Below are 21,453 nucleotides of genomic sequence, written 5' to 3' on the forward strand. Positions count from 1 at the left end.
TGTGTGTGGCAGGGAAGAGTGAGAAAATCTACTTTAAATTAAAAATTAAGGTGCCATATAAAAGCGCCTGTATGGCACCTTCTAAAAGCACTCAGCACACTCAGTAAAGTGGTTGGCATTAGGAAGGACATCCAGCTGTAGAAATCATGCCAAATCAGACTGGAGTATGGTGCAGCCACCCACCTTGCCAGCTCTGGTCAAACTGTACAACCCATGCCAGCATGGACAACGGACGTTAAATAACTATGAAGATGATAATGATCTTATACTTCACTTGGTCAGTCCTTTATATGGTTATTCAATTTGCTAGAAATAGCAGCTATATATCCTACAGTCATAATGTACATATTGAACACTGTAGTTTTTGGGTATATAAAAGGCAGGATGGTCATGGTTGAAATGTCTATGATCATATAGATATGAACACATGTCTAAATGATTATGGTCAATCTGAAGTTAACATATATAAGGTCAAATCAAAGACAGAATCTCTACATAGTCCCTTGACTTGTTAGAAACAGGGCCAAGAACATCTACCATGTTTTCCAGCATACAAATTGAATTTTTCAGGCCAAAATTTACAGCTAAAAAAGGCAGGGAAACTTACCACTAAAATGACTCTGGAGGGTTAGAAATTCCATGTGAAATGCAGTAGGATTTGGATAGATAGTGACAATGTTTGCATGTTTACACTACATGTTTTACACTGTGCACTAGGTTCACTTGTATGTTGGCAAACACAGCATAAACTTGTAAAAGAAACTTCAACAAAGTATGGAAAATCTCCAACTTCAACAAACTGTCCTGAAGTCATGTGATCAGGAAATAAGAAAGAAATTATAAAATATGTCAAATTAGAACTTACTGGTGGAAGCATGTCGACTTTTTTGTTGATTGGTGTTCCTGCAGACGTACCATGATAGCACGCCGTACACCCAATTCATGAACACCCATCTGTTGAAAGAAATAATCAAAAGTGTTTATATTTTGTTTACAAAATCCTTGTTGTAAACTTGTATGTTGAAACAAATTTTGTTGCATATTGGGAGGGTCATTATGCCAATGATAAACAAATGCACTGGTTCTGTTTCACTTCTTTTCAGGTCTGAAACAGACCTAGAGTAGAGAGGACGATGAAAGGATTTTGACAAAGCTAGCTAATTGATTGACCAAATGATTAGTTGATAAGTTAATTGGTTAAATGATTAACTAATTGACTAATAATAATAATAATGATCCTTTCTACTAAAGGCACAACACCTGAAATATGTAGGGAGGGGAATAATTGGTTACATCAACCCCAGTGTTTCACTGGTCCTTAGTTCACCAACCCTGAAAGGCAAAGTTGACCTCAGTGGGATTTGAACACTGAATGTAAAGATGGACAAAATGCCACTAAGCATTTTATCCAGTGTGCTAATGATTCTGCTAGCTCACTCCCTTAAGAATAATAATAAAAGAAGTAAAATAGAACCAGTAAATTTGTTTCTTATTGACATAGTGATCTTCCCAAGATACAAAAAAGAAAAAAACATAACCAGCCAATTCTAGTTTAAGAGAGATTGATGATTCAACACTAAATGTGATGAGGTTTACATGAAAATGTTGTGGAATGACTATATCGATATAAATATGTACCAACCTGTTTCAGATCATCTTCTGTCATATTGCAAAGAGTCTCAGAAGTGATACGATGGCGTGAAAACAATGGTATGTAATCCTGAGCACCCGCTTGTTCTAGAATCTTAAGCACAGGAATTTCTAGCAACCATTCCTAGAAAACCAAATTTTTTAGTGTTAATTTTTTCAAATAAATAACTGTTGGTAACATTTTATAATTTGTATTTTGTATAATAAATCTGACCTTATTTTTGATGAATTTAAAAGAAATTAATTAAAAAAAAAGTAGAAGAATTGGAACAAGCCATCTTCAAACGAATCCTACAAAACATGTAAACATCAATATTAAAAAGCAACAAGAATTTGTTTAAATATATTACAACAGATACATTATTGGATAATTTCAAAATTTAAAACACAAATATTGCAACGACTGAAGCTGTTGATTTGACTAAAAATTGCAGTGGAAAAGGAAATCTAAGACACCATTGCTTATATAAAGAACCGTTTGGTGCAGAGAATATCCACCCAGACTTCACACACACTTACTTGGTCAATTAGTGCTTGTGGTTTACGGTCCATCAAGCGTTGGTACTGCACCAACCAATAATCCGTTTGGTCTTGCAGCCGTTGCTCTTCCATTTCAATCTAGAAATGAAAAACATAAATAAAAGAGAAAAAAAAAACAAGCCAACAAACAAACAAAACAACACAAGAAACTTCAGGGATTTTTCTGAAGTGTTACATTTGGAAAATTAGTTCAAAGGTCATGAGACATAGATCAATTCAAGTATTCGAAATCTAAACAATGTCAAGAACAGGAATTTCTCAATATATATCTCTGATGACTGACTCAGTTTCTGTCCATGCGTCAGGAACAGGATAATCATTTGTTTGTGCCATATACAAGTGTGATTAAATTATTAGACCTTTTGTGATCACTCTCTTCTAAAATGTGAGTAGTCATGTAGCTCCTTTACAACAAGAAACCTGCTCACCTCTAGCCCTTTCTCTCATACTTTTACCCATCTTTTAACTGAGCATAAAGTTACCCCCACAGGGTTTTATTCTTGCATACTGCATAATGGCCTCATTAGTGCTGGTGGCACAAAAATAGCGCTCAGTACATGCTGTAAAGTGGTTGGTGTTATGAAGGTCATCCAATCATAGAAACCGGCCAAAGTAGACAATGGAGCATAATGCAGTCCTTGGGCCCATCAGATCTTATCAAACTGTCCATCCCGTGCAGGCAGGAAACTTGGACATTAAATGATGATGAAGTATTTAAGGTAATGTTCTTATGGATGAGATAATAAAAAAAAAAAAAGGGAGATGTGGTTTTTATGCCTTTCGCAAAAACATTAATAACATCAATATTAATTATGACTGGAACATGGTCTGCAACTTTACAGTTCCTCTGCTGTCATATATGAGGGTTTGATAGATTGTTTACTTCTCGCAGAAATTAAACTTAATGTTTTGAGATCTTGGCTTTCATGTGTGAGAGAAAAAAAGGAGAGACAACAGTATTGTCACTTGTAGTGTGAGCAACAGACAGCACTCTTTCTTTCTTCTTTACTTAGATGAAGGGAAGACCAAAAACATTAAATTCAACACTTAATCATCATCACCATCATCATTTAACATCCGTTTTCCTTGCTGGCATGAGTTGGACAGTTTGACAAGAGCTGTCCAGGCTCAGCTGTCTGTTTTGGCATGTTTTTTACAGCTGGATGCCCTTCCTAATGCCAAACACTTTACAGAGTGTGCTGGGTGCATTTTATAAGGAACTTCCACTGGTGCATTTTATGTTGTACTGGCATGAGTGTATGGCCATAAAAGGACATGCCTGTATGTATGGATGGCCATGATTTTACTTAGCTTGATGTGCCTTCTCTACACTTCTCAGAGAGTAGGAACTTATCAGACTCCTATACTGACCAATACCAAATTCTTAAGGTTTCTAAATTTTACTTTATTATATAACTCAGATTATTTGCAAGAATAATTGTGACCCAAGTGTCACAAAAGCTGAGTGGTTCCCAATCACTAGAGCAGTAGTTTTTCAAACACTGGTGCATTTCAGATAATAACTAGCTGTGCAACATATAATTTAAAGCTTTGGAAAATCCATACTTGAATATTTCGAAAAACATTGCTATTCATGATTCTGTTATACACAAATATGACCAGTATAACAAGGTAAGTATTGGTTTTCTATACTCTTTTACTCTTCTACTTGTTTCAGTCATTTGACTGCGACCATGCTGGAGCACCACCTTTAGTCGAACAAATCAAGCCCAGGATTTATTCTTTGTAAGCCTAGTACTTATTCTATCGGTCTCTTTTGCCGAACCGCTAAATTACAGGGATGTAAACACACCAGCATCGGTTGTCAAGCAATGTTGGAGGGACAAACACAAATATACATACACACACATATATATGTGTGTATATATATATATATATACACACATATATACGACAGGCTTCTTTCAGTTTCCGTCTACAAAATCTACTCACAAGGCTATAGTAGAAGACACTTGCCCAAGGTTCCACGCAATGGGACTGAACCCGGAACTATGAGGTTCATAAGCAAGCTACTTACCACACAGCCACTGTTATGCCTATATATATATTTTTCTTAAATTGCTAACTTTAAAACATAGGTACAGTGCAACTGTGTGGTTAAAGAGTTTGCTTTCCAAATACATGGTTCTGGGTTCAGTCCTACCGTGTGTCACCTTGGGGTACATATCTTCTACTATAGTCCTGGATCAACCAAAGATTTGCGAGTGGATTTGGTAGATGGAAACAGAAAGAAGCTTGTCATACAGCTGTATGTGCGTGCAAGTGTGAGAGTGTTTGTCTCCTTATCTTGACATTGTGTGATTGATGTGAGTGAATATCATACATACCTAATATTCTATGAAAACATGTCTGGTCATAGGGAAATGTTACCTTACATGGAAACAGGTAAGGGTTGGCAACTGGGTGGGCATCCAACTTTAGAGAATCTGCCTCAATAAGTTCACTCTGACTCATTGCAAGTGGAGAAAAGTGGACATTAAAATGATGAAAAAAAAAACCTTTGATACATAGATTTTCTTTTTACCTTTACTATGAAGTGAACCAATAATTTTTTGTTTGATCTTCAATGTGTTAAAAAGTTGAAATGATTGAGAATCACTGAGTATTAAGCTCAAAACTTGTCATAAATATTCTTTCACAACCTCACTGCCATAAATAATCTTTCAGTACCTCACTGTATTTTCCTTAAAATTTGTCATCACCCTAAAGTAGTATTCTACTTTATGTAATGATTTTCCCTGATATTTTCTGGCTTAAAAAGGATCTAACAATCTACAGCACTGAGATGCTATACTAAAATTACAAATTATGGTTTTGAACAGCTGAAGTACCACCAGGAGTAAAATTGTTACCAACCAAACCGATGGAAGAAGCCTGTATGAGGCTAACCAACATGGTAAAAACAGCAGTTAAGTGTTTCTGAAATGAAACCTTACCATCTCAGAAAAGAACACATTAGATAATATAGTCCTTGGTGCACACTGCAGATGAAAAAAAAACAATACATGATTGTCACAGCTAGACTGACCTGATATTAAACAAGAGTAACCTAATGAATGTTGTAGCTGTGTTAACAGTAATAACTGATACGGTCAATAACAGAGAAGTGTCACTTTAGTAGCACAAATACAGAGTAAAGAGTCACATGTGAAATATTATGGAAGTCATTGAAAAGCACTAAGTAAGCAGAGCAACAAGAAAATGACCAAACAACACCAAGTGGCCAGAAGAAAGAAAGAGTAGTTAACTCACAAGCCTCATCTTCAGTTGTTCCTCTCGCTTGTCTCGCTCAGCAATGAGCTGCATTAACATACCAGTTAGAGCTATCCTCTTGTCAGCCAGAATATTCTGTAAGAGAGAGAAAGATAGATGAAAACAGATCAGAGCAGATTATGAAGAAATGTTTCAAAGATCAACTGATACAGACATTTATGAATGCTTCAACTGGACTTACTTCTACATTCTCTGTTGTTAGGAATTCTATGGCATTAGCAAGGGTATCTAACCATAGAAACCATCCTGCAGCTCATCAGATACTGTTAAACCACCCAACCCATGCAAGCATAGAAAACATATGTTAAATGATAGTGGTGATGATGATGATGATGAATTTGGACATGAAGGCCTATATAGTGCCAATCAGTAAGGATGCTAGTGTTAAACAGATGGTAATATGGCTTCTATTGTACTGCTAGTCATATCACTGCACATATACCAGTGGCACATAAAAGGCACCATTCGAGTGTGATCATTACCAGCGTCGCCTAACTGGCACTTGTGCCCCGTGCTAGCAGGGTGCTAAGAGTACCATCCGAGCATGATCGTTAACAGAGCGGCTAAGTGGCTTCCGTGCCGGTGGCACGTAAAAGGCACCATTCGAGCGTGATCGTTACCAGCGTCGCCTTACTGGCACCTGTGCCGGTGGCATGTGTAAAAAGATTCGAGCAAGGTCGTTGCCAGTACAGCCTGACTGGTCCCCATGCCAGTGACACATAAAAAGCACCCACTACACTCTCAGAGTGGTTGGTGTTAGGAAGGGCATCCAGCTGTAGAAACTCTGCCAGATCAAGATTGGAGCCTGGTGCAGCCATCTGGTTCGCCAGCCCTCAGTCAAATTGTCCAACCCATGCTATCATGGAAAGCAGACATTAAATGATGATGATGATGATGATGATGACCAACTGAGATTATGGATACCATCCAACCATCTTGCTCTTGGTCTACACCTAGGTCTCCAGCTAGTTGACTTGGCTTCAAAAATCCATTTTGCTATCCTTTCCTGGTGCATTCTAACCACGTGTCCATAATACCAAAGCTGTGACTTCTCAATGCAGAGAAGTAGCAGTTCAACCAGGAGAGACACCCTGATCTTTGACACACCCTGTCAAGTAACATTAGTTCAGAGATTCTTTGGTGGAACCCCATTTTGGCAGTTTGAATTCAGGATTGCACTCTTTTGGTTGTTACCCAACATTCATGACCACAGGTGAAGATAAAATGATGCTGCTATTTTGCTCAGCTTAAAATAAAGAAAGAGAATGTTTTCTTTTACCTTTTCCATGTCTATTCGTAATTCTTTCCTCTCAATTTCAATTGCCGTCAACTGAGCCAATTCTTTCTCAATCAGAGAAATCTGCGAGGAAACTCGACTATGACGCGAGTCTTTTTGCATAAGCAGAGCTTCAAAAGCTGCTTTCTGGAGTTCTTCCTGATAATAAAATTTTTTAAAAAATTATTATTTCTCTGCACATGAAATATTAGCATGTGATTCTTTTATCTTATAAGTATGTAAATGCTATTTCATATAAAGCTTAACCCTTTCGTTACCAATCCGGCTGAAACCGGCTCTGGCCCTGAGTACAAACATCTTGTTTTCATTAGTTTTGAATTAAAATCTTCCACCAAATCTTGGTCACAATTTATGTTCCTAACACTAGCTCAATGATAACTATGTTATTTTACTAATTTCTTTGTTATATTTAAAGTAATTGAAAGAAACACAGAGCATCTCAAAATAAATACAGTAATGAAAGGGTTAATAATTCAGGTACTAGACTTTTAAACATTCAAAATGCATTGTAGCTGCTGAGTCAAGACTTCTGACAAAATGGTTAGGAGTTCAGATATCACATCTATTTTTTGTACCCCAAAATACGATGTAAAATTTTGCTTGTATTAGTTTATACACCTGATAAGTGAGTTGTTATTTTTACAGCTGACTGATTAGCAGTTGAATGTTTATTCAGCTGTAAACACAACTGTTCTCATATGAATTTACACCAAACTCAATCTATCTTTGCAAGCATGGAAGGTAAATAAAAATAAAAAAAAACAGTGGAAACCCCATCATGGCACCAACAAAGACCCAAATATACATGCAGACAAACATGTACATAAGTAGACATTTGAGAAACTATCAAAGGTAATATGAGGACTATCAGATGAAATGCTCATAACCATGTTGTTGGAAACCATTTAATGAGGAATAGCCATTTCAGTGACTGTGAATACATAATATTATTCACATTCGCCTTTAAAAATTAGGGAGTCTCTATTAAAAACCCAAGAATTATATTGACCCTGAAAAACAAAAAAAAACATCATATTTGAAGTCCAATTTTCCCTTACTTCAGATGTATTGTAAAACCTACATTATTTAACAGTATATTTATTCAAATTCAAAAGGCCCTTCAGTTGATCAGTAAACTATCTCAAAACTAACCCTACTTCTTGGAAATCTAGGTACATTTTAATCCTAATTAAAAAATAAAAAAGAGTTTCTCATCATTTCTCATATGTCTGACACAGCATAATTCAATTCCAGAAATCTTTCCTGAACTTACTCCTGTCAATACCCATTTGAAACTCAAGATAAGGGTTGGATGCTAACCTCCAGAGAAAAAATTCCCCATTCATAAATACTATTGTGAAGCATCCCCTCCCTATCTACATTTACTTGAAACATTATTTTGACCTCAGCCCCTACAAATCCAAGATGACCGTATCAAGTTAAGGATCAAGTGGTTATTTCGAAGACATCTCCAGAATCAGAGACAAAAAAAGTGTTTTATATACTAGATCATGAGACTGGCTAATAAAGAGTTGTCAGAAGAAATACCACAACAAACCTGCTGAGTAAGAACTTTGAACATTTCATCCTGTTCTGCCGACTTTGATTGCAAGATATCATTCAACACAGTGGAATTCATCTCTCTGGGGATAAAAAAAAAAAAAAACAAGAATAAATCTTTATTGAAACACAGCAACATAAGAGAATTGGCAGTGAATGATGGGTTGACTTCACAGGCAGTGAACATTGTAACAGGTATAAACAATGAATAGCCACAGCTTTTCTAGTTCAGTCAGGGCTGAGAATACACAACATTCAAAATTAAATGAAAGGTAAAATTCAGGAATATTTACTTTTCTAGTGCATTTCTGGCAGCATGTTTCTTATCAGCATCGTGTTTCCTTCGACAAGTCTCCAAGAAGGCAGAACTATTCAATATTTCTTCCATGCGGTCTTTAAAGGAAAACAAAACAGTATCATCCTCATCATATATATATATAATCATCATAATCATTTAATGTCTGCTTGCCATGACCCGGCAGAAGACTGCACTAAAGTTCTGTGCCTGTTTTGGTATGGTTTTTATGATTGGATGCCTTTCCTAACACCAACCACTCCACAGAGTGTGCTGAGTGCTTTTTACGTGGCACCAGCATAGGTGAAGTCAGTTTAGGCATGGTTTTTACAGCTAGATGCCCGTCTAAGTGCCAACCACTTTACAATGTGGACTGAATGCTTTTTACGTGACATATTTGGAAGAGCGTCCAGCTGTAAAAACCTTGCCAAAACTGACCTCGCCTGTGCTTGTGCCACATAAAAAGCACTCTGCTGAGTGGTTGGTGTTAGGAAGGGCGTCCAACTGTAAAAATCCTGCCATAACAATCACAGAAATCTGGTGCAGGCTTCAGCATGGCCAGCTCTTGTGGTATTGTCCCACCCATGCTAGTATAGAACACGGACATATGATGATGATAATATATGTAGAGAGAGAGAGAGAGAGAGAGAGAGAGAGAGATAGCATATGTGTGTATGTGTGTGTGTAATGGATATATATATATATATATACATATATATTACAAGAAGCTGAGACAAGGTGCAGGCATGGCTGAGTGGCTTAAAAGTTTGTTTCCTAATCATGTTGTATTGGGTTCAGTCCCACTTCATAAGCAAGTGCCTTCTACTATAATACTGAATAGTGCGTGTGAGTGCGTATATGTTTATGTCTGTCTGTCTTGACATGGCATGACAGTTGTAAATGAGTGTCACTGTCATACAAGCAGTGTCATTTGTTTTCAAAATTATGCCAAAGCATATCTATCTATGGAGAAATATTACCTTGCATGGAAACAGGTGAGTGCTGACAATATGAAGGTTATAAAAATTCTGCCTCAATAAATATAGTGTGTGTGTGTGTATATATATATATATATATATATATATATATATATATATATATATATATATATCATCATCATCATCATTGTTTAATGTCCACCTTCCATGCATGCATGGGGGGGGTAGGATGGTTCACAGGAGCTGGCCAGGTAGAAAAGCTACACCAAGCTACGGTGTCTGTTTTGGCAGGGTTTTTACAGTGGATGCCCTTCCTAACACCAACCACTCTGCAAAATGGACACAGTGCTTGTTACATGGCACTAGCACAGACAAGGCTAATTTTGACATGGCTTTTACAGCTGGATGCCCTTCCAAATGTCAACCACTTCACAGTGTCAACTGGGTGCTTTTTACACACACACATACAGAGTCAAAAGGTGAGCGCTAGAGATGCTAAATACAGAAAACATGTGCTGGTGCTCAAATGATTTGAACTTAAACTCTGAAGTTATAGAGGACTAGGTCCAAAGGGTAAAGAGTGGTTATAAGAGAAACCCAGGTGAGCTGATAACGGAGATAGTGATGTAGATAAACACAATAAGGCTTGATATATATAAATATACATACATATACTCATATATAGGGATATATATATATATACATAGATACAAAAACTAAATATATTCAGAAGATAAACACATATGTACAAGCATCATCATCTTCCTTTAGCATCCATTTGTCCATGCTGACATGGGTTGGACGGTTTGACCAGGGCTGGCAAGCTGAGGGGCTGCACCAGACTCCTGTCTGACTTGGCATGGTTTCTACAGCTGGATGCCCTTCCTAATGCCAACCATTCCGAGAGTGTAATGGGTGCTTTTACGTGCCACCGGCATGGGTGCCAGTTGTGTGATACCAGTATCTGCCACGAGTACGATTTCACTTGGTTTGATGGGTCTTCTTTCTCAAGCACAGCGTATTGCCAAAGGTCTCGGTCGTTTGTCATTGTCTCTGTGAGGCCCAGTGCTTGAAAGGGGCTTTTTACGTACCACTGGCATGAGTGCTAGTTACACGGCACTGGCATCGACATTGACAAATATATCTGATTTTAAATCGAGTATAAAAAATATAAGAAACTACAGAGAGAATGCATAGTTTTTTTAACAGTATTGCTAGAATAAGAATGGGCTGGGAAAAGTTCAGAAAGATTCTATATTTGTTGGTAACAAAGGGCCTCTCTCTCAGAGACTGTGTATGAATAGCTATTCTACATGGCAGTGAAACATGGGCTGTGACTGCAGAGAACATGTCATGGCTTAAAAGAAACAGAACTGATATACTCCGCTGGATGTGCAATGTCAGTGTGAAGGTATGACAGAGTGCAAGTGCTTTAACAGAGAAAGATTGGGCATAAGTGACATCAGATGTGGCATGCAAGAGAGATGACTATGCTGGTATGGTCATGTGATACGTATGAGTGAAAACAAGGACAACTGCGTAAAAAAAGTGCCAATCTCTAACTTTGAAGGGAACCTGTTGAAGAGGTAGATCAAGGAAGACGTGGAATGAGGTTGAGAAATAGGACCTTCAGATGTTGAGTCTCACAGAGGTGATGACAAGTGACTGAGATTATTGGCAAATTGCTGTACTTGAGAAGACATATCAAGTTAAGTGAAACCATAGTTGTGGCCATTGCCTGTGACACTTGAAAGGCATCCGTGCCGGTGACACAAAAAGGCACCCATGCTGGTGACACACAAAAGGCACCCATGTCGGTGACACACAAAAGGCACCCATGCCGGTGACACATTGAAGACACCAGTGCTTTTGACATGCAAATGACACCTAGTACACTCTATGGAGTGGTTGGCATTAGGAAGGGCATCCAGTCATAGAAACCAAGCCAAAACAGACTGGAGCCAGATACAGCTTACCAGTTCCAGTCAAACCATCTTATCCATGCCAGTTGGAAAATAGATGCTGAATGATGACAATGATGATGATGTGTATAGATGTGTATATGTATGTGCATGTGTATGTATATTTATGCATTTGTGTGTATTTATGCACATGTGTGTGGGGATGAGTGGATGTATGTTTGTGTTTCTTTGCAAGTACCTGATCTCATTAGTGCTGGTGCTATAAAAAAAAAGCCCCCAGTACTCTCTGTAAAATAGTTAGCATGAGGAAGGGCATCTAGCAGTAGAAACCATGCCAAAATAGACACTGGAGCTTGCTGCATCCCTCTGCCTTGTTTCCTGTTGAATTGGCCAACCTATGCCAGCAAAGGAAAAAGGGATGCTAAATGATGCATGTGTGTGTGTGTGTGTGTGTGTGTGTATGTATGTATGTATACGTGTGAAGGCTTGTGGCTTAGTGGTTAGAGTGTTCAGCTCATGATCATAAGGTTGTGAGTTCAATTGCTTGCGGCGCATCTCCTTGAGCAAAACACTTTATTTCACATTGTTCCAGCCCACTCAGCTGGCAAAAATGAGGTGTAGTTGTATTTCAAAAGGGCCAGCCATATCACACTTTGTGTCATGCTGAATCTCCCTGAGAATTACATTAAGGGTTTGCGTGTTTGCAGAGTGCTCAGCCATTTGCATGCTAATTTCATGAGCAGGCTGTTCTGTTGATCAGATTCCTCATTGTTGTCACCGACAGAGTATCAGATGTTCAGAGTATACATTGTTTGCTTTCCAGACATTTTTACATTACTGCATGTACTTTATATGCACTTTCTGACAAGCTGTGGTGCACCTGAGCAATGTATACAATAATTTCATTATTATTATCATGTATGTGTATATTTACAATTAAAAAAAATAATGAGACAACTTACTCAGCACTTCTTTTCTCCGTAAATTGGCTATTTCTTCATACCTCACAATGTAATATTGGTCTTGTTCATCCCTACAACACAGTATTGACAAAAATGAGAAATGCAATTTCAGATTGTAACATACTTCAGACTGGATAACTTTTATAAGACATAGCAGATTATAATATGCTTTTAATAAAATATAATCAAACAACAACAAAAGTTGAATCGTACTCATAATTAAAGAAGTATATTTGATATAGTTATTTATTATTTATTATTACTGTTTTATATCCATTCTTTCTATGAGATAGTGTTTTTTGGGACCTCTTCGAAACTTCTAGCCACTGTACTTCTCTTTCATGAACTAGGAGTGGAGTTTGTTGGACAATCAGGTAAACTGGAGCAAATACATTTGTATCATCATCATTTAAAATCCATTTTCCATGCTGGTATGGGTTGGACAGTTTGACAGGATCTAGTGAACAGTAGGGCAGCTTCAGACCACAATGTCAGCTTCAGCTTGGTTTCAACAGCTGAATACCCTTCCTAATGCCAAGCAACATACAGTGCTTTTTTCCATGGTACCAGCCCTAGTGAGGTTGCTAAGTTACTAGCAAGAAAAAGAAAGGAAAAGGCAAAAGCTCCCTCAAGTAAGTGGGAGTGTATTTGAATGGGGGTGAGGGTGGCTTCATACTAAGTATTGAAGGCTAAAGTATGACAGATGGAGAACAACATTGGCTTAATCATTAAGCAAAATAAGCATGTGCTCAGGGCATCAAGATGTGGGCTGAACCACAGAAAAGGTAAATGGTTTATGGTACAAAAGAAATCACTTTAAAATTACTAAAATAACACTCAGAATGTCAATTTGTGATATGATATCCTAAAACCACCTTAGTAATGCTGATATCTTAAAACCACCTCATGAAGGGTGCTGGCACCACATAAAAAGCACCCAATGCACTCTGTAAAGTAGTTGTCATTAGGAAGGGCATCCAGCTGTATAAACCAAGCCAAAAAAGACTATGGAAAACGGACACTAAATGTTAATGATGATGTGCAGGTGTTAAACCAGCCTTGAAATATAGCAAGTATTTATAGATGATTATAGATGGTTACAATCCTACTCATGAATAACAACTGCATACAATATCAATATGTTTTCCATGCCAGCATGGACTGGATGGTTCAACAGGAGCTGGCAAACAAGAGGACTGCACCAAGCTCTAATGTCTACATGGCATGGTTTCAAGGCTGGATGCCCTTCCTAATGCCAACCACTTTTACAGAGTGTACTGGGTGCTTTTTATATGGCACCAGCAGTAGTGTAGTCACCAAGTAACTTGCAAGACGAGACCCCTCAGCTGAGTGGAGCATAGTATTGAGATAGGTGTCTTTATGCCAGGTGATGAGAGGATAAAGTATGAAAGAGGAATGGGAAAAGATGTCTTGCAATAGGTGAGATACCTGGTTACCCTAGTTGGAAAAGAGAGAAGATGGTGAAGATGATGTGTCAGCATATGTCCTCAAGTTACAGGACGATGAATATGAAAGGAGTGGTAGAGAGGGTTGGTCCAGTTGGCAGGTAGGTAAGTAAATTCGCAAGAGTGTGTAAGGAGAGTGGATACATTAAAATGAAACGTGATTGCAGTTCTCAATATTCAGCCAAAACAGCATTGTTTCCTTTCTAACTGTAGTTGCACAAACTACCACTCAACCATCTCAACTGCATCAAATGTTGATTAGATTTGATGCAACCAAAAAGAAGTCACATGATGAAGACACTGGGCCTCAGTTTGACCCTTTAGCATTCAGATTACTCTGACAAATGTAATGCATATTTACTCACATTGCTTTTAATTAATCATGCATATCAAATGGCTTTGAGATTACAATGATGTGATTATTTATCTTTAGAATGACATTGTAGGGTAGGTGCAAGAGGTTGGAGTTGGCCAGTCTGAACATAAAACAAGTAGAATATTAGGACCAGACATGACCAGTTTAAATGTTAAAGAGTTAAAGTCTACTGTTGACCAGAGCCTGCAATCTCCATACTGTATCGGCTTCAAATTCATGACATTTCTTAAACACAGATAGCAGAGGCTCATAAACATATGGTGTAACAATGACATGCCATGTGTCTGAGTATTATGCAATGTCTAAACACATACACTGCCAGATACACATTGACATATAGACATACATAGACACACAGATACACTTACATGTTGACGGACAGATGCAAATACAGGTAGATAGACACATAAACATAGATAAGCAGATGAAACACAGACACACATATACATAGACAAACCTCTCTTCCTCCACCACAGACCTTCTGATAAATACTGTATGTTAAGATGAAAACCACATGAGACAATGAAATATAAGATTAAATAGAGCAGACAAACTACTTACTTCTCTTTCTCAATGGCTTCCATTAATTCCTCTTGTTTTCTGGCTTTTTCATTCATTTGCATGAGGTTATTGAGTAACCTGTTGGTCCTCTCTTCAACTGGAACACAACAGAAGGTTTTTAAACCACAACATATAAACAATAACACCTGATAGTCTTTGACAGTGTATATAATAACATTGAGTATATACAATAATAACGGCAAAACAGTAAATAAGTTTTTCTATAACCTTCTGTTGATATCTCACAAAGTTTTCTATGAAATGTCATCACCAAGCTCTGAGGAAAACATTTACAAACCTGCAATATCATCATAAACTGCTACAAAGGCAGAGGGGATGTGTCAGAGAGAGGAAATTATAGGGAAATCAAAATACTGCATCAGACTATAATGGTCATGTAGAGAGTTGTCAAGTCACAGCACAATTGATCTGTGGCCAAGAAGAGATGCAGTTTAGCCTCATGTGCAAAAGAACTACCAAGGATGCAATCTTCCCAGTGAGGCAGCAGCAGGAGAAATACTTGGCTGAAAGTAAACTACCATTCCTCAAATTTGTTGACTTGGTGAAGGCATTTGACATTGTACTGTGTTCAGTAATTTGGTGGTCACTAAAGAAGCTCGTGTTGACAAATGGTTTGTGAGGTTTGTACAAGCTATGTACAAAGATGCAATAAGTAAAGTGAGAGTCAACAAAAAATGCAGTGAGAAATTTAGGGTGAAGGTAAGGGTCCATCAAGGTTAATTCAATAAACCAACTTACTGTCCTCTAGACATGTGACCAAATTCTGCCGGTCAAGTTCCTTTTTGTTGCTGAGTTCTGCCAGGTCTTCATTAAGTTTGATCTGTTCCTTGAAGGAGGAGAAAGTGATAAAGAAAGCTTTGAATTTTCTGAAAAATACATAGCATGGACTTCGTTGATTTGTCATAAGGTGACATAATTCAAGTTGGACTGTTTTACAACCATGTGGTTCCAGGTTTAGACCCACTGCAAAGCACCTTGTACAAGTGTATTCTATTACAGTTCTGGGTCAACGAAAGCCTTGTAAGTGGGTGTGATAAACAGTCCACTCTGTAAGGTGGTTGGTATTGGGAAGAGTATCTAGCTGTAAAAATCCTGCCAAAACACACAGTGAAACCTGGTGCAGTCTTCTGCTTAGCCAGCCTTTGTTAAACCATCAAACCCATGCCAGCAAGAAAAAATGATGATGATGATAAAGCACACATCTGTATATGTACAGTTGTCTAGACTATACATATGCAATTAGATGAATGGTGCAGGTGTGGCTGTGTGGTAAGAAATTCGCTTCCCAACCACATGGTTCAAGGTTCAGTCCCACTGTGTGGCACCTTGGGCAAGTGTCTTCTATTACAGGCTTGGGCCAATCAAAGCCTCTAGATTGTATTTGGTAGATAGAAACTGAAAAAAGCCTGTCATATATATATATATATATATATATATTAATGTCTTTGTGTCTGTGTTTGTTCCCCCATCAGTGCTTGACAACTGGCGTTGGTATGCTTATGTTCCTCTAACTTAGCAGTTCATCAAAAGAGACTGATAGAATAAGTACTAGGCTTTAAAAAAATAAGTTCAGGGGTCAATTTGTTCAACTAAAAAAAAGCCCTTCAAGGCGATGCTCCCACATGGCTGCAGTCAAATGACTGAAATGAGTAAAAGAATAAAAGAATGACCATTTAAGAAATGTTAAGGACAAATGAGACCTACTTGTGCAATAGTTGATACTAAATGGTCTTTCTCTTTTAGTGCTGAAGCTGCCATCTTGGCATATTTCTTCTCGTCCTCCTCATACTGGCGATTAAATGCCATTCGTTCTTGACGTTTCTTTTCCTGTAGCAAAGAGAAAATTCATCAATGTCATTTTTAGTGTTTGTCCTTTCACAAAATATCAAAATTTATTGAACATATTCAATAGATGTATACAAGAGTGAGGATTAGATGACTATAGATGGGTACCCTGATGTAGAGCAGAGCATTGAATGAAGGGGATAGTTTAGGTTACTGGTGGGAAGTGTGTATAACAGACAAATCAGGATATATTGGGTCATACCATAAGTGATGCAGTTTTTTTATACTTCTTTTATTTTGCAAAATTAAGATAAACAAAGTTCTTTTTTAATCTAAAATATACTCTCCTTCATTTTCTACAATGCTCTTCCATCTATCCAATAGACCTGCAAGGCACCTTTTCCAAAGTTAACTTGTCCGTGATGGAAAATACTCTTCCAATACTGTTCTGACCTTGTCTACAGAATTCATATTTTTCCCGTTGAAATGATTTTGAAGACTGCAGGATAAATGATAATCAGATGGGGCAATGTCCAGTGAATATAGTGGGTGGGGCATTGTTTTTCACTCAAACTGCTCCAGTCTTTGGAATGTCATCTTCGCTGTATGTGGCTGAGCATTATCCTAATGAAAGAACACCTTTCATCTTGAAACCAAAGATGGTCGTTTTTCTTCTAGTGCTGACTTAAGCTGCTTAAGTTACTCACAGTAGATCTCCTTTGTTATTTGGCTTGGGTTTAAAAGTTCAAAGTGGACTAAATCTTTCATATTTCACCAGATAACAACACCTTACGTGGGTGAAGACCTTCTTTAACCTGGGGTGTTGGTGCTTTTTCTTTCCCTACACACTGTCTTTGGCACTTGACATTTTTATAGAGAACACATTTCTCGTCACCAGTTACTATTCAGTCCAAAAAAGGTTCATTCTTGAGACGCAACAACAAAGAAGAGCACACATTCACTCTCTATGCATGATTAGACTTGGGAAGTTTGTAAGGAACCCATTGACCTAATTTGCTGACTTTTCTGATGGCACACAGGTGTCAATGAATGGTTGAATGACCAAATCGAAGATTCTCTGCTAGTTCCTCAACAGTTATAATGGGATTTTGTTCCACGAGAGTTTGCAGGACATTCTCATCAAGCTCTATAGATCTTCCAGGACGAGGCTTGTGTTCTGGGCTGTAGTTTCCAGTTCAAAATTTCTGGAACCACCATTGACTCTGGCTTACACTTATTGTCCAATCTCCATATACTGCATTAATATTCCTTGCACTTCCCATTGCGCTGTTGCCTTTATTGAACTCATAAAGCAAAATATGCTGAATATGCTCCTTTGTCACTTCCATTATAGCTTTGAAAAAAATAACTGCTAAAATCGAACAGCATGCTTCAAAACTTGCACTAAGAATAAGGGAAAAGTAAAATTACTACCTAATTTTATAACAAGTTGATGTAGGTAGTTTGTCCCATTCCCCTTCAACTTTTAGTTCATGAAATTGAAACAAACACATTATTTATGGGACGACCTAATAGTTAGGAGACTCCTGACAAAATTGCTGAAAGGCTGTACTGAAGACCTAAGAAAAATGTTGCTGCTAACAATCTTTCCTTTATTGGCTACAAGGGCTGAACTTTTGCTAACAATAATAATGAAAATAGTGTGATGATTATGATGAGCATCACCGTTGTTGTCTTCATCATCTTTATGTGATTAGTGAAACAAAGAAGATAAAGTTAACAGACATGGGGCTGCATGGTTAAAAAGCTCACTTTGCAACCACAAGGTTTCAGGTTCAGCCCCACTACATGATACTTAGGGCAAGTGTCTTGTATAGTCCTAGACAGACCAATGTCTAGTGCAGGGCTAGCCAACCTGAGGCCTGCGAGCTGCAGACTTTTATCTTGCGGCCCGCTTGATACTTTCTTGAAATGGGTTTATTTAAACAAACATTTTAAAAATTTAATCAAAAATTGAAGATTGTAACGAAAAGTAAAAAAGAAAGATACTACAGGTGCAAGAGTGGCTGTGTGGTAAGTAGCTTGCTTACCAACCACATGGTTCTGGTTCATTCCCACTGTGCGGCACCTTGGGCCTTCTACTATAGCCTTGGGCAGACCAAAGCCTTGTGAGTGGATTTGGTAGACGGAAACTGGACGAAGCCCGTCGTATATATGTATGTATATATGTAAGTAAATAGAATATGTACCAGACTTGAAACTTAGTGTTTCAGCCAAAAGAGAGCAGCAGGATCCACAGGTCACTCAAGGAAAGGCCCAGAATCTGGTCAAGACCACGTTGGAGACCAACTCCAAGGACTTCCTGACAGATGCTGCCTTCATAAGTGAGCAAGTGTTAGTGGACTTGTTCATCAAGTTTAACACAGCCAACCCCTCCAGTGCTGCAGTGGAGCGTTTGCTCTCTGTGGGTAAGGACATCTTGAGGGTCAAGAGGGTCTGGTGAAAAACTTTGACATGCTAATTTTCATGAAGAGCAACATGCATCTCATGAACAAAATGGAGAATGAGAAGAGAAAAAATTAAATTATGTAGATATTGTGTTTTTCAAATTTAAAAAAAAATTTTAGTTTAATACTAATAGTGATTTATTTGAGTTTCTTTTTTTACCCTTTTCTGACTCTAAAAGCCTGTAAAAACCTAAAAAGGGGCCCAAACTATGAAATTAGCCTTTTTTAGGTCTTTTAAAAGTTAAAACTATAAAATCAGCATTTTAAACTCTAAGACAAAACAAAACAATAATTTTTGGGTTCTAAAGCTCTTAAAAACACCAAAAAAAGGCTGATTTTATAGTTTTGGCACTTTTTAAAGGTGTTTTTAGAGCAAAAACTCATTTTTTGTTTTTTTTCTATAATAAAAATTAATGATAACAGTTTATCGATAACTTCCATTACATTTTTAAAGAATTAACAGTTATTGTAGTTAACTTTTTGGTTAATGGTTTAATGGTTAACAAAGTTAAATTTTCAATTAACAGTGCCCACCTTTGCTCTTAGATACATTATCTAAAGTGTCCTTCTTTTTTCAAACAATATGATGTGGCTTGAGAGTGAGAGATTTGTCCGCCATATCTACCAAGTCTAGTCATCACGTAGATGACCAAACTCACCCACTCACATCAGCTTGTCATTCAGTAAGTGATTCAGTTATCAGTGGCTCGTAAATAATACAAATAGAAGTAACTTTTTACTCACCTGTAAGTTAGCATATTTCTCAATATCTTGCTGTAAGTAAAAGAAACCACAGAATGAGATGAATTCAAGCAATGTCAAGAAGATGGAACAAGTCTCTACTAATATTATAAGTTTAATACAAAAAAACATACATCAAAGTTAATAAATGATCAACAGTTATTTATCCAATGCAAATGTAGGAGAGACAGCATCAGCAGCTAAACCGTTTATGATAAGAAAAAAATATAAATTGGCGACTAGACAGAGTGTAGAAATGGCTGTGTTGTTCAGAAATTCACATATGAAGTGAAATATTAAAAGACAGAAATGAAATTGAGTTGCAGAATCTAGTACAGAAACACGGTGCTACTCAATGGTGCTTAAAATATATATTTGTTTTACCAACTGATTTATGCCTCAGCTTAACACAAGCACAAAACATATGTCTAATATATAGAAAGTATATTCAGATGTTGAATTTTGACAAACAAATGAGGAAAATGGAAAATAGAGAGAGAGGTGTGAGTACATACAGAATATGTGTGTATTACAGTTCTATATTTAAGAGATGAGGAATTATGTATATTATTTACATTTGACAGATATTTGTCCTCATCTTGTTTGCTGTTAATATGTTTTGGCTGATATACCGTCCAGCCTTCATCAGGTGTCTTGGGGAAATTTCGAACCTGGTTTCTTATTCCTAACATATTTTTTGATGTAATTATTATTTTTATTATTAACGTTGTGTTAACAGCAAACAAGATGACAAATATCCATCAAATGTATATAATGTATGTGTGTATTATTTATTTATTTTATATAGCATTTTGAGAACAACAACATTGTTGGGTACATGTTTCCAGTGGATCAATCACTGCTTCTCTGAATTTACAACATATCACAAAAGTAACAAGGATTGGCAATGTAACTCTGGTAAAACAAAAGCGAAAAAGGCATTTTTGTTCAAAGGCATCAGTTTGTGTCTTCTTTTTGTAATGTTTGTATTTTTTGCTTTAAAATATGCTCATATATACCCATATACATTTATAATACACACACACACACACAAATCAAGAGAACTTAAATACTGACCATCATCAATGCATCTTCTTGTAAAAGTTTTACAGAATGGTCACTAAATGTACTGGACATTTGGTGTTTCTTTTCTGAGGAATCCAACACTTGGAGTAGAAACTGTGATGGAGGTATGTATTCTTCTCCAGATTCTGATGAAAGTGGAAATAACAGATTAGGTTAGATAATATTTCAAGAGGAATAGATATTCTCACTTCAACCCTAAATTTGTTTCAATTAATTTTGAAAATAATGAAGAATTTAGTAAACTAACCTTGTCATTGGTGTTTGGAACATAAATTAACATTGAAGGCTCTAATTTATACCACTTAAAGAGTATTATCATACAACCATGAGGTGATCTGCTGGTATCAAAAAGATTAAGCAATACATTTCTCTATATGATATTTAAAGGGCACCTTTTTGGCTAGCAGTTGTTCTCATAGTGACAGCAGCTTCTATTTTGCAGTTAATCCTGTAGTTTCTTTTCAAAATCATTCTGGTAACTATGACCACTT

General features: G+C 37.1%; 1 protein-coding gene across 4 annotated transcripts in view; it reads right to left on the minus strand.

Moving 5' to 3' along the window:
* Positions 1–839: 839 nt before the first annotated feature.
* LOC115215116 (E3 ubiquitin-protein ligase LRSAM1) overlaps positions 840–21,453 on the minus strand; it is a 90,411-nt gene continuing 69,797 nt past the window's right edge. For all 4 annotated transcript variants that reach the window (XM_036505216.1, XM_036505214.1, XM_029784290.2 and 1 more), the window contains 13 exons: positions 20,954–21,087; positions 19,880–19,909; positions 16,587–16,709; positions 15,621–15,708; positions 14,862–14,958; positions 12,459–12,529; positions 8,635–8,734; positions 8,340–8,424; positions 6,764–6,919; positions 5,464–5,559; positions 2,170–2,268; positions 1,643–1,774; positions 840–954 (listed from right to left, as the gene is read on the minus strand). In XM_036505216.1, coding sequence (XP_036361109.1) covers positions 862–954; positions 1,643–1,774; positions 2,170–2,268; positions 5,464–5,559; positions 6,764–6,919; positions 8,340–8,424; positions 8,635–8,734; positions 12,459–12,529; positions 14,862–14,958; positions 15,621–15,708; positions 16,587–16,709; positions 19,880–19,909; positions 20,954–21,087 — 1,304 coding nt within the window. In that variant the 3' untranslated portion in view covers positions 840–861. The remainder of the gene's footprint in view (positions 955–1,642; positions 1,775–2,169; positions 2,269–5,463; positions 5,560–6,763; positions 6,920–8,339; positions 8,425–8,634; positions 8,735–12,458; positions 12,530–14,861; positions 14,959–15,620; positions 15,709–16,586; positions 16,710–19,879; positions 19,910–20,953; positions 21,088–21,453) is intronic.

The sequence above is a fragment of the Octopus sinensis genome, linkage group LG8 (assembly GCF_006345805.1).
Source record: "Octopus sinensis linkage group LG8, ASM634580v1, whole genome shotgun sequence".
NCBI classification, from domain to species: domain Eukaryota; kingdom Metazoa; phylum Mollusca; class Cephalopoda; order Octopoda; family Octopodidae; genus Octopus; species Octopus sinensis.